General features: G+C 44.8%; 1 protein-coding gene across 2 annotated transcripts in view; it reads right to left on the bottom strand.

Moving 5' to 3' along the window:
- Positions 1–11795, bottom strand: part of BIN3 (bridging integrator 3) — a 38169-nt gene extending 26374 nt beyond the window's left edge. The window contains exon 1 of one of the 2 annotated variants that reach the window (XM_011366641.2): positions 11659–11795. In XM_011366641.2, coding sequence (XP_011364943.1) covers positions 11659–11666 — 8 coding nt within the window. In that variant the 5' untranslated portion in view covers positions 11667–11795. The remainder of the gene's footprint in view (positions 1–11658) is intronic. The other variant, XM_011366642.2, reaches the window with a different exon arrangement.
- Positions 11796–13354: the final 1559 nt, after the last annotated feature.

The following is a 13354-nucleotide window of genomic DNA, read 5'->3' as shown; positions in this document are numbered from 1 at the left end:
TGAACTGTCCTGGCATCCTTGTTAAAAATCAACTGACCCTAAAAATAAAAGTTTACTCTTGAACTCTCAATTCTGTTCCATTGATGCCAGTACCACCCTGTCTTAATTACTGTAGATCTGTAGCAAGTTTTGAGATATGGAAGTATGAGTCCTCTAACTTTGTTCTTCTCTGTCGAGACTGTTCTGGCTATTCCGGGTCCCCTGCAATTCCGTATGAATTTTAGTGTTTTTTTTTAATATTTAAATATTTATCCCACTCAGAGTATAAGTGTATGGCTAGCCAGTTGTTTTGACATGATTTTAAAAACAAACTATCTTTGAAAAATCCTTTTATCAGTGTTAAATACTTTCATTCCATTGTGTAGACTTCTCTACTCTTTGACTAAACATGGATTTAATTATTCAGGTTACTTAATTCATTATTTAGCTCTTAATACCCGGTAGAGCAAATCTCTTCTCATTATATTTCTTTTTTAGGTAATTTCTTGGCTATTTTAATTCACTTTAATACTTAAGATGAACTTCAAAATCATCTGCTATGTTCTCTACCTCCCCCTCAAATCAAGATACTTATTACTAAAAATGCATTATATTTACAAATTAACTTTTGAAGAACCTACATCTTTAACAAATACTAGGTTTGCCCATTCAGAGTCGTAATATTCTTTCCATTCATTCAAGTCATTTTATTATGTCTTTTAGAGTTTTTTAATATAGGAGTTCCTCTACATTTGTTTGTTCAATATTAAGACCCCAAAGTAACACTTATATGTGAAATTTTTAGCCGTATACATGTCTTAGGTACATTCCACGGAATTTTACATTTTTGGTTATATTGTAAATGGAACTCAATTTTTCATTTTACCTTTCTGGTACCCAAGAAAGCTACTGAGTGGTAAATAAACCAGTCACTGCAGCTACATACTTAACCTATATAGTCCAAGAAAGTCAGTTGGACCAAACCAAACCAAACCAAACCAAACCAAAAAACCAAACTAATTGGGTTTTCCAAATAGTCATGTCATTTGAAAAAAATGATAAAATTTCTCTTTTCTTTCCCAATATTTTATACTTACTTCTTGTCCTATGTTATGGTACTGGCTAGAAATTATAGAAAAAATGTTTGACTTTAGTAAGAATGCTTCGAGTCTGATCTTTCACTATTAAATGTGCAGAAGGCTACCGGTTTCAGCCAGAAAGCCTCCTAATAGTAAGGAAATATCTTTCTGTTTCCAGTTTATAAAAAAATACAAAGATTAGAATTTTGAATAACATTAATGCCTTTTCAGCATGCATTTAGATGACTGGTTTGTTCTTCTGCAACGTAGTACTGTGATGAACTATCAAATACATCTCCTAAGACAGAGTCATCCTTTCGTTACTGAAGCAAACTCTGCTTGGTGAAGAGTACAGGTTAAGTAACTTTGATGTGTATATATATACCTTGCTTACTGATTAAGACACACAAGCACCTCAAAAGCAGGGGCTGAATTTTATGCTTCTTTGTAACTCTTGTAAATACTGCCCTATACACAGTGCTATTGTCAACCTTTCGCTGAAGGAATATTCAGTAAATAAGGACGATATTCTTTATGCTTAGCAGTAGGCTAGGTTCTAGGGATAGCAGGATGAATAAGAGAGATTCATTCTGTGATCTCATGGAGCTTAGAGTCTAGTTTTATGTACAGAGTAAGAATGAGTAAAATGGATACATTGCCCGAAGGGCCCTATAAAATACCATATTCTAATTTAAGTTCTTGAAAAAAGCTACTCTTAGATAAGGCTACGTAAGAACAAAGCAAGGTAATATCATTGTCTCTGGTCTCCCAATCCTTACCTTACTATAACAAAACCTAGAAAGGGTATCACCAGTTACAAGTACCAGCGGGGGCCAGGGGAAAATACATTCAGGGGAGACCAAGAAAACGAAGTCGGCCTTTGGCACTGGCAGGAAAGCCTGGTGAAGTTATCAGAGTACGGGTCAGGGGAAAACATTTAAAAAAGCCTAAGAGGAAATACGAAGGGAGAAGAGTCTCCTGGGTTTATTCTGAAGCTGCTAAGTGGCAGACACGCTCCACTCTACCAGAAAAGCAACCAGGAAAGCGGGGCAGGCGCCCTGACAGATCCCGTGCCTCTGCAGTGGTGAAGGTGGTGAGGGACACGGGAGAGCAAAGAGCAACAGCTCCACTTCAGCCGGCTCTTCCGCCTCTTCTCATCACCCAGATCCCATCCCTGGGGTTCTCGTCCTCTGCTGGAACACAGGGACTTCCGCAGGACACATGGCTGCTTCGGAACGCGTGCGAGAGTGACGGCATCGCGGCATCTCCCAGAGCAGCGCTGCCCTGGCACGGCTGGGGTTATGCGGCCGAGGCTGGTGGTCCTCCAGGCTATGGACAGGCTCATGGGGCTTCAGGAGTTTGGTTTCTCCTCCTCTCAGCTTTTCTCGGGATTCTCCCCTCAGAATTGGGTAGGTCAACAGAGGTCTAGAGAGAAGACAGGGCTTGCTCCCCAGAGAATCTCTATGTTCCAGAAGAAATCAAGAGGGCTCTGAACTCTCAGCCTCTGGAGCAAGATTCCTTCCTTGGTTCTGCTTCCCCTTCCATAAATATGAGCACCAGAGGGCAGGAGAAGGGATATTTTGGTCTCGGCAGGGAAATGAAGAAAACATTTCTCTTAACCTTATCCTCCAACCCCCAACGTGCCCCACCTCAGAAAAAAGTTCTATGTGTACAGAGGAAAAGGGGGAAAGAGGTTCTATTTTCCTTTACAATAAAGTCAACAGGATGTTCTCCAAAGCTACAAATAAACTTTTTTGAACAATAAATATCTCTATTAGCAGCGCGATGCCAGTTGGCTAAATCTGTCTGTCTCAGTAACCTTTCCCAAAAAACTCCTGCTCTTGTGTAATGTCTACTTACAAAAACAGCTCTTTTGCATTTTCAGTTTGCTAGGTTTCTCAATCTTTTGTTTCCCCACCCCCTCTACTGCAGAGGCAGGCCCAGATGGCAGTTGGGAGGGGATCCCCTGGTCACCCCAGCAGATCCCTCCAGCCCTGCCTTCTTTGGAGAGTCCTCCACTCCTTCCAAAGAAGAGTGGAAAGAAGCTAAAACCAACACATTATTCCCTGGTCTTCGCTTGGCCTCCTGAATTTTTCTATTGAACGTGAATGAGCCTAGGCCCGACTTGGGGTTGGAAAGAGCCCCAAAATGATTCAGTCTACCCCACCGATATCTTTCTGATATCTTTAGCTGGGCAAAGATCACATTTTTGCGGGGAGAGGGGAGGTGAGGGAGGTGAGAATGAAGGGAGGGCTGTGCAAAGAGTAGGCGGCAGTTGATAGTGGCTGAAATCCTGGCTCCCGAGGGAGTGGTCTGGGCCTGAGTCACTGTCTCGACAAGAGCAGGAAGGTGGGCGAAAGGCAGCAGCTTCTGCAGGCTGGAAGGACAAGCCCTCCTCCCCCCACCCTTCTGTTACTCGATCCCTAGGTCACTGCCTTCTCTGGTCTGAGGCCCCAACAAGGCTACCGCCACCTTGACAATCAGAGAGAGAAAACCGAGGGCCGGGGCCAGGGCAGGGCTTATGGAGAGTCAGCTGGCTCCGGCGGAGCAGCTGCTGTTGAATGCCATCCTCTCCAAAGGGCCAGCTGGCCACAATGCCAACAGGCCAAGGAAAGTTCAGCCCAAGCAAGGATGTGCGAGACCCCATCAGAAGGGGTAACGAACTGAGCCGTAAATGATCCATTTCCGGCACTTATGTCCACGGCTTGTCCAGCCCCACCTCTGTCCTTCCCTGAAATTAGCTGGATCCCAAACCAGAGCACAGAGGATACTACCCTGACTTGCCACCAGGCCAAGGAGGTATGTGGGTGTTTAAAAATAAAAGGCATGACTCTGTGACTTGGACCAGAACAATCACCCAGCTCAGCTATGATCCCTCCTTCCCTGCTGCTCCCCAGGCTGACCTCTGAAAAGTAAAGACGGAATGAATCACAGAATGTTGAATGAGATCATTTAATCAAGACGACCGTTTATTGACTATTGCAGGTTTCTGTGCTAGATACTTCTGGTCCGTCAATTCATTTAAAGTGGTACGTTCCTGTATTTCACCCATTAGATGGTGTACCGGATAAGGGGATGGACTCTGGTGCCAGACTGCCTGAGTTCAAGTCCTGGCTCTGCCAATTGCCAGCTGAGACTCTGGACAAGTTATCTAACCTTCTGGTCTCAGTTTCCTTGTCTATAAAATAGGATGATAATATTGTATCTATCTCATAAATGAGTTTAACGATTAAAACTGTTCTCGACATACAGTAAGCAGCCTGTATTTGTTGTAAAAATGCTGGTGGTGGTGTTTTGATGATGATGGTCAGACTGAGGCCCAGAGGGGGTGACACGCATTATGTTACACAGTGATAAGTATCGTTAGGAAACCTAAAATGATTTTTTCTGTTGGGGGCAAGCAGCAGTCCCATACCATAATGCACCACTACCAGGTCCAAGTTAAGATATTTGCTTAAAATTGTGAGTGGTGACTTCCTCTTGAGAAGTACAAGGATTTGTGAAAGAAGTCGAAAGAAGTCTGGAGGCTGATGGAGCACCTAAAGGCCAAGAAAAGAGAGGAAGGCAGGCAATTCAGAGAGCTAGTCTGGATTCTTTTTTTCTCTTTCTGGCAGCTCTTTAAGAAATTCCTAATAGTTGACAAACAAGTTATCACCTATTTTCATTCAGTTAAGACAGGAAAGGGTAGAAAGCGGATTTCCCCATTTCATAAAAGAGAAACATAAGGCATTCTGAGGTGAAAGGTGTGTCCTGCTTACCCAACAAGCCAGAGAGAAGCCTCTGATGGCCTGACTTCCATTCCACTCTGAGGGGTTAACAGTGGCTTAGACACAGGCAGACTGAAAAACACCAGCCTGGCTGTTTAGTTTCCAAGGCAGTATCTCTAATCTCATTTTCACTTCTAAAAGAGCTTTCACTCTACCTTTTCCTCTCTCTGCTGAAGGTTTGGCTCTTAGAAAGCAGGAAGCAGAAGGAGGAGGGCAGAGATGGAAACACACTTCCCGGCCTACCACCCTAGCTCACCTCCAACAGACCACAGGAAGCAATAATTCTCTTGCTACGAACAGTGAGGTCGTGACCTTAGCCATGATGCTGGCCAAGCAAGGCAGGACATAAGTTATATATTGTAAACGCTCAGAAAATTATATAGTATATATAATAAACACTGATGTATCTACCATCTGGCATTGTCAAAGCCCTACATTAAGCCACACTTGCTTCTTTGAGCAGTATAACGGCACAGACACCGAGGGTTACAGCCAGATTCCACGTCCTTCTCTCCTTCCCTGTTACCCTAGAGGGAACTGCTACTCTGAATTTAGTGTTTATTATTTCCACACTTTTACTATATAAGTTTAAATCTATAAGCATGATATTGTTTTACAGGTCTAAACTTTAGATAAATAGTACAATACTGAATGTATCATTTTGAAACTAGCTTTTCCTGTTCAGCATTAGGTTTCTGAGATCTGTCCATGCTGATACACAGCTCTACTTCATTCGTGTGAACTACTACATATTTCATTATGTAAAGATATCACATTTTATTTACCCGTTCTTCAGAAGCTGGGCATCTACAAAACATGAAGTGACTAACATCCTGTGCATGTCTCCTGCTGCGCAGGTGAGGGGGTAGGTCCATCTCCAACTGTGGGAGGCACTGCAAAATCTTCGAACTGGTTGCATCATTTCATACCCCTGCGTCCCCTCCAGAAGTGGATACAGGTTCCCACTGCTCCCCATTCTCAGAGACTTGGCACTGCCAGTCCTTAAAATTTCTGCCAGTCCGATGGCTGTGAAATAGCATCTCATTGTTGGCTTAATGTGCCTTTCCCCAATTACTAACAAACCAAACATCTTAGTATAGGTTTTTGTCTGCTAGGGTTTTCTTTTCTACAAAGAGACTGACAGTCTTCAAATCTATGGCATAAGTTCTTATCAAAAACAGAGCCAGTGTTCTTTACAGTTGCTCCTTCTGTATTTCTTATTATAACTCATGAAAAACAACCAAATAAACAAGCAACACTATCTTTACCTGGCCAAAGTCACAGGTATTGGTTTATAGGCTGAGTATTCATAATAACTTCCTAGACAAGCGTTTTTCAAACTGAGTCTATGTAGAATGCCTACCCCTCATCAATGTAAACTGTTACACATCAGTCCATTGTAAACACATATCAAAATCATGAGATCAATCGAAGTGGGTCATTCTATAAAAAAAAATAAAACAGAACATAACAGAAAATATTGAAGTGCATCCAACATATATTGTGTAAAGCTTATTTCAAGTATAAATGTGTGCGTGTAAGTGTTGTGATATCAAAGGTACTTCTGGCTGCAAGTTGTGGTCGAAGTATTTTGGAAGCCACTGTCCAAGCTATTCTCCCTGGCTCCATTCTTTCTCTTTTCCGAGTTATCCTGTAGACCATTGCCAAATTAACCTAACTAAATCATTGCTTTTGCCATTTCACTTCCCTGCTTGAAACCCTTCAATTTTTAAAAACTTAGGCTCGATTTCAATTCCACAGCATGGCACTGAAAACACTTAACGATGTGGCCCTAACTTACTGCCAACTCTCATCAACGAAACTTCTGCCCTAAACTGGCCTCTTGACCGTCTGCCCCAAATACTCTTGATGCGTTGTCTCCACACATTTCTTTCATGCCATTCTTCTCATTTCCCACTGAAACAGTACATACTTGGGAGGTTGAGGTTCAGTTACAATCCCATCCTCTCTCTGAAGTCTTTCTTGCGATGCCACACGGACATTTAGCGATCTGTTATTCCTGTGAATCTTGGCGCTTTCTGAAGACAGGGATGGATTGTTATAGCTTTTTAATGTCCTCCAACATTAAAAATGTTCAATATTGAATAAATCAACAAATATTTACTGAGCATTATCTATGTGTAACACACTACACTGGACCGTATTTAATGGATTATGCACCCAAATAATGGGTTTGGGAAAACAAATCTAATAGCTTAATTGCCAACTGAGATTGCTTAATTGCCAACTTAATTGCCAAAGCTATCTCAACAGATTTAGAGTATAATACATAAGAAAACACCTTTGACTAAGAAGCTGTGGGACTCAAGATACTTGACTCTTTCTACTCCAAAATCTGGAAAAACTACTCCAAAATCTGGAAAAACTCTCTTCTCCTCTCATTATAAAAGATGAAATAAGAGTGATATGTTTTACATTTGTGCCCAAAGCAATGCTGAACACAGAATCAGAGCCTCCTCACAGGGTTCCCATCTTCTGGGCATAACCATGCTCTCTAGAGGAGAAATGAGCTTGGGGAGAGCTTGGCAACTTCCTGTAATTTACTACCAACCTGGTAGTGTCTACACATGCTAGCAAAGTCAAACACCTTCCTCTGAGATCCAATCAGTTTGAGAATGGTCTTCCACTTTGCTAATGTTCCAGTTCAAGCAAAGAGAATACTCAAGAGATGCAGATTTTAGTTCCCGTTCTGCCAGGTACTGACTGAGTGAATTCTAATAAGTTGTCAAAGGGAGATGATAAGACCTGAACTGCATACTTCAAAGGGTAAATGTGAGGATGAAATCAGATAATGGATGGGAAAGCAATTTGAAAAGTAAAAGCACTATACAAATGTAAGACAGCAATGGCTGTGCTAGAGGTAAAAGAGATTCCACTGAGAAAATGTTTGAAACTGAATGGATGGTTCTGTCTGAACTAGCAGTTTGCCGTCCTTTCTTTATATTCCATTCATTTCTTTTCACAATTAGGTACCTACTATGCACAAGATAGCACATGTACGCAAAGACGAAGTTGTAGATTCTGCTCTCATGGACTTTACATAGGAGAGAAATACACATTTGTGATACTTGGAAGAATGAAGTCCTACAGGAGAAAGTAGGTGGGGGGTGGGTAGAGAACAATCAGAGACAGCCTCGGAGAGTCTTGGAAGCCACTTCTTCCATCGGTCAGTTTAACAACAGTACTTTAGAGACTCTTCATTTCAGAAAGCGGCTTGAAGGTCTTGCATGTTTTTATCTCACAATTTTTCTTGAGCTAAGGCAACTCAATAAATGGGGGGAAAGTTCTTATTCATACAGTCAACACAGATTTACTGACTGTCAGGAACAGTGCTACGGAGACAGCGATGACCAAGAGAGAGTCCCTGTTTTCAACAGCTCATAGATGAGAGGGGTTCCCAACAAGTAAACCAACACCTCAGTACAGATGCTAATGAGTCAAAGGAGGGGCACCCAACTCAGGGGGCCATTCAGGGAAGACCCTTGGCAGAGGAGGTGTAGCCTGTCCTGACTCTTGAAGGATGAGTGAACACTGGCCTGGTGGACGATGGATGGTGGTGGTGGCGGGAAGAAAAGGCATTTCAGCCGGAGGGAACAGCTCATACAGAGGAGCAGGGGCACAAGAGACCAGGAAAAGCTTAGACACACCCAGAAGGGCCTTATAAACCATGGTCCAAAGTCAGGCTGTTATTCTGAAGATGTCTGGGAGTGTACACAGGATGAGAACAGGAAAAGAAAAGAGAGGACGGATCCCAAGAAATACCAATATTTGGCAGACAGAGGTAGAAGAATCCAGAAGAGTCAGAAAAAAATCGTATCTACATGGTCTCCATTCTTTTCACAACAGACTTGGGTGACAAAGTGTCAGCTGGGATTATCCATTCCATGTTTTGGTTGGAGAAAATAAGACAGAGAAAGGTTAAATGTTTGAGCAGGCCACATTGTGAGTGAGGGAGCCAGAACCGAAACTCTGTACTCTAACTCCTAGCCAAATTTACCTGCACTGACTCTAATTTCCTTCATTCTGAGTCACAATCTTAGACCTCTTGGACCTCCAGTACTCCTCTTCCTTGTCATTTAAGCCTAAAATCATCACGGCGCGTGGTTCCAGGCAAGGCTACAATCCCTGGAGACAGCTACACCAGATTAAGGTCATTATTCTTAATTCTACTTAATTCTCATTCCATACCATAATAAAGACACACAGACACACAGACACACAGATACGTGCACACATATACCAAGAGAGAAGAAGACGGGGGGAGGAGGGGGGAGAGAGAAGCACTTGACTTGGGGCCAAGGGATAGATCAGTAACCTGAGATGTGAACATTAAATGCCTTCTTCCTAGCAGGGCATACCACTGGGCCAACTTGCTGAAAGGAAGAGGGTGGATAGGTGGATGGGTACATGGCGCAGGAAGGGAGCAGGTACCCACTAAACAAACAGGGGGTGGGCGGGCTGCATGCACAGAGGAAGCAGAGAACAAAGGCCTCTCACTCTTCATGCAAAGTCCACAGTGTTAAAAGGGCATCAATATTGGACATTTCTCACTGTGACATTTTGAAAGCCCAGAACAATGGTTACCCTCTGGGGACCATGGGCTGTGTGCCCCTAGGCCTTATTCAATGATGGCTGGCACATCCCATGTGCTTGGTGAACTTGACCTTGGGCATCAGCCTCCCATGATGGCTCTACGTCACTCTGGTCTCTTTCCCCACTGAGAATTCCAGTCTAGGATGAATGGCTGGATTCATTCTGGGAGGAGAAAAACCACTCCAGGAGTGAATCAGAAGGACCCAGCCCCAGTCCCCTTGCCAGCCATTGAGCCAGGAACTGAGTGCAATTGTGTGCCCAGGCGCCGGTGCTGTTCCCTCTTAGAGAGAGGGGGTCAGGGTCCATGCGAGAGATGACGTAGAAGCCCTCTAAGGAAGAAGAGAAAGGAATCTCAGCTTTGAGGGACAAAGCTGCCCTTTTGGTTGTGACCCTCAGTCAAAGAGGTGCCAAGATGTGCATGCACTGGTAAATTAATTCTACTGGATAAAAATCTCAGCTTTTGCTAGACAGCTAGTTGTCAATTTCAATTCCCCTTCAACCTGACAGATTTTAGGAAATAGGTTACTAGTTTTTCAAGAAAAACTTTCTGCAAGATGGGTGGAAACAGTGTGCCTAAGATCACCCAGAATCCTTTTCCTTTAGTGGTCTCTGCTCTACTCTTACCCTGATTTGTGAAGAAAATATTGATTCCTTTTTAAAAATTATAAACATCAACCTAAGCAATATAAAGCACCTGTACTTTCTGCTTTTTACTTTGAAAAACTAGGTGAGAGAACTGCATTCTCAAGATGCAGCATGCAAGAGGATATCTACATCACTAGGTTGGGGACCCAGGCTGACACTTTAACGGAGTAATTCCTCTAGGAAAGGGAATCAAAGGGTTGCCACTTTGCCTATCACTAACTAGGTTATAACAAGATGGGGAAGTTAGCTTTTTAAGGCTCCAGGCGGCTATGGGCTTCCTGGAGCAAAGGTGGAGGGAAAGGAGCTGCTCCTGCTGGGGCTTATTAGGGCATTGCTTGGGGCTTCCCCTCCACATGCTGATGCCCATTGTCTGACATTTTTCCATCAATCTTCCTCTAAGAAGCAGGGGAGAAGAAGGGACAGAAATGGTTTAAATTTTACATGAGAGCTCTTCTTGACATTGACTGACATCAGCTGTTTGTGGCCAGGGCTTAGTGTCCACCGATGGCCAAACGTGAGCATGTATGAGCCTTCTCGAGGGATATTCTATCTTTATTCATCATAGCTAGTGCACTTTGTGTAAAGAAACAAGCTAGACTCTGAGGACAGAGTGGCAAACATGTTCCCTACACTAACGGAACCTGGATTCCAAAAGGATTGATTCGCCCTATACACCTCTGGGTGGCGGTCCACGTACTCATACAAGCATACTCAGGGATCCCCTGAGGTTTGGGTTTGTGGATATACAGGTCCTTGAGCCTGAAAGTAAGGTCCTTGGGGGCAAATTGAGTCTTACAAAATAGATCAACCATTAAACATTCTGAAGTGTCTACTAGAGCCAAGTATCACACAGTTTTGTAGCAACGTACCTTCCAGCTCTGGAGTTGTGATTATTATTACTGTGAGCCTCTCTGGCTTCTTTTCTAGAAGCCTGATAGGTCCCATGATGTTTAAGCTTACCTAGATCTATTTTAGATGGAAAGCGGTGAGTGGGTAATGGCTGAGGAAATGATGAAAACTAGTGCAATCCCATTGTGGGAGTGTGGGTGCGAGTGTTTCACTCTGTTCTCTTTCAAAACATAAGTGTTGTCCTTTGAAGACTGTTTAAACGGGACTACGGTTAGTCATCTGAAAGCAAGTGGGTTTTTGATCAGTGAACGGGGCCCAGACGGCCACAGTTGAGGGCCACACAGCTCTGGGGCTGGTGGGAGCGGTGGAAAGATGCCCACGGGGGAGAATGAAGACACTCTACCTTAACGGGTATTTAAAAAAGAAGGGAACAAGTCTCTCTCTTCAAGCAGCTGGAGAAGATGGGACCGGTTCCTTGGAACATTAAGAGTCAAGAAACGAGACAGACACGGGACCTCCAGGCCCACCTCCCAGCGAGTCCCGTCAGAGCACCGGAGGCAGGCCCCACGAACAACCCTCGAGCCGGGGCCAGTCTGGCCCTGCTCTGGGCGGAGGATCAGTGAGGGCACGGCGGGCAGCGCGGGCGCGGGGACTCGCAGAGACGCAGGGCAAGTCGCATCGCGGGCCTGGGGCCCCAAAGGCCCTGTCGGCGGAGCCTCACTCACCAGCTCATGGTCCCGAACCTGGCACTGCTGCCGGGGTCCTCCGCCGCAACTCGGTCCTCGGGGATCACTTCCGGATTCAGTTAGTCTCCAGGAAGTGACGTAAACCCGCCCCCTCTGCCCGGAAGAGGCGGCTGGGGGGCGGGGCCCGGTGCGTTAACCTTTCCGCCGCCGCGGGCTCCTAGCCGAGATTCCCTGTCCCGCGATCCTCAAGCGCTGGTTTAGGGACCCAGGACTCAGCCTGTGGCGGGGGCATGAGGATCTCTGGGCGCGTTTCTGCCTTCAACACTGACTTGTAAATTCTTTCCCGCTGACTACACGTGTCGCTTAACCGGGTTATTGCCTAGTTCTGTCTAGAGAGGGACAGTAGCGGTAATTGTCTACCTGGGAAGGAGCCAATGGGGAGGCAGCCTGAGGGAGACGTATATTCATTATATGGTCTTTGTCTCTTTCAAATTTTGTACCCTGTACATGCGTTGCCTGTTACAAATACATGGATCTTTTCCTTCAAGATGGCACAGGGCTGGCTCTGAATATAAATAGAATAGGTGCTTTTCAGGTTGGAACGTTCTGTGGATTTACTCAACACAAGAGGACAAAGAGTAAGGTTGCACCATGTCTTCAAGCCCTTCCTTCTGTACTCCCCTCTACAGAACCCAAATGATGTGAATGGTCCCATTTTTTCTATCCATTCGTTTTAACATATTCATTGAGCTCCAAAGATGTGCCAGTTGCTGTGCCAACCTCAAGGATGCAACCATGAAAAAGAAGTATGGATCCTGCCCAAAGCCCTCCCAGACTTACTAACTTGGAAGGAGAGGTAAATGGGCGACAAAGTAATAATAGGTAATGGGAAAGAACAGGAGCTGTGTGGCAGCCCGTAAGGGACCCCACTAAGCTGCACATGGGGTTTTATTGAGGGCGAATCATGCTAGCCAGATGAATCTGAGACAAGGGCTGGGGAGGGTCAAGGCAGAGACAACTTATCTTGGCCGACAGGCGGACCGAGTTCCAGGCAAGCATCTCATTTGTCTCGAGTCTCCCAAAGTCAGACTTCAGGGCTCTGGTCCCTCATAAGCTGCCCGGGGTTCTGAGCCTTGTTGGCCTCCTCACCCCCAAGAACCTCCTTGCTTTAGAAGAGAGAGGAGGGGGCAGTGGGGCCTATGTAAGTAACTGCTGGGCCTGTGGGGGTCTTTTCTCTAATTCTCATCCTTAAAATGGACTCTAGTGTTTTAAGGACAGCCTGGAGAGTAGCTGAGCCAATGAACTAGAGCACAAGACATGTATTGGTTTGTTCTGACCTTCCAAGGCAGGGTAGAGGGCTTGGCCGGGAGAAGAAGGGGAGCTCAGAGAACCGTCCGCAGAAGGCAGACTCATTTGTGTTTTCTGTTTCCATTCTTGAGCGTCTAGAGTTCAGCGCAGTAGAGTTTTCCATTAAAGGGTGGGCCTTCAAGCATATGACACAGATCAGCTTTATCGCCATGTTACTACTCAGGTTACAGTAGTAGAGCAGCTTTGAAGATTAAAGAGGAAGATTGAAGTCACCAAAAGACAGCTAGGACAGAGAGTGTCGGCAAAGGGAGGAACAGTCCTTAATACTTTGTGCAGGGTGCTTTGGATGGAGGGGTGTGTGTGTGTGTCTTGTTTTTATGAGCCTTCTGGCACTTCAGCACCTGTGGAAGGTCTCTCCCCGCTGCTT

This window comes from Pteropus vampyrus, unplaced genomic scaffold (assembly GCF_000151845.1).
Source record: "Pteropus vampyrus isolate Shadow unplaced genomic scaffold, Pvam_2.0 Scaffold126, whole genome shotgun sequence".
NCBI classification, from domain to species: Eukaryota; Metazoa; Chordata; class Mammalia; order Chiroptera; family Pteropodidae; genus Pteropus; species Pteropus vampyrus.
Note: the sequence above shows the minus strand (reverse complement) of the source record. Positions and strands in the feature narration are given on the sequence as shown.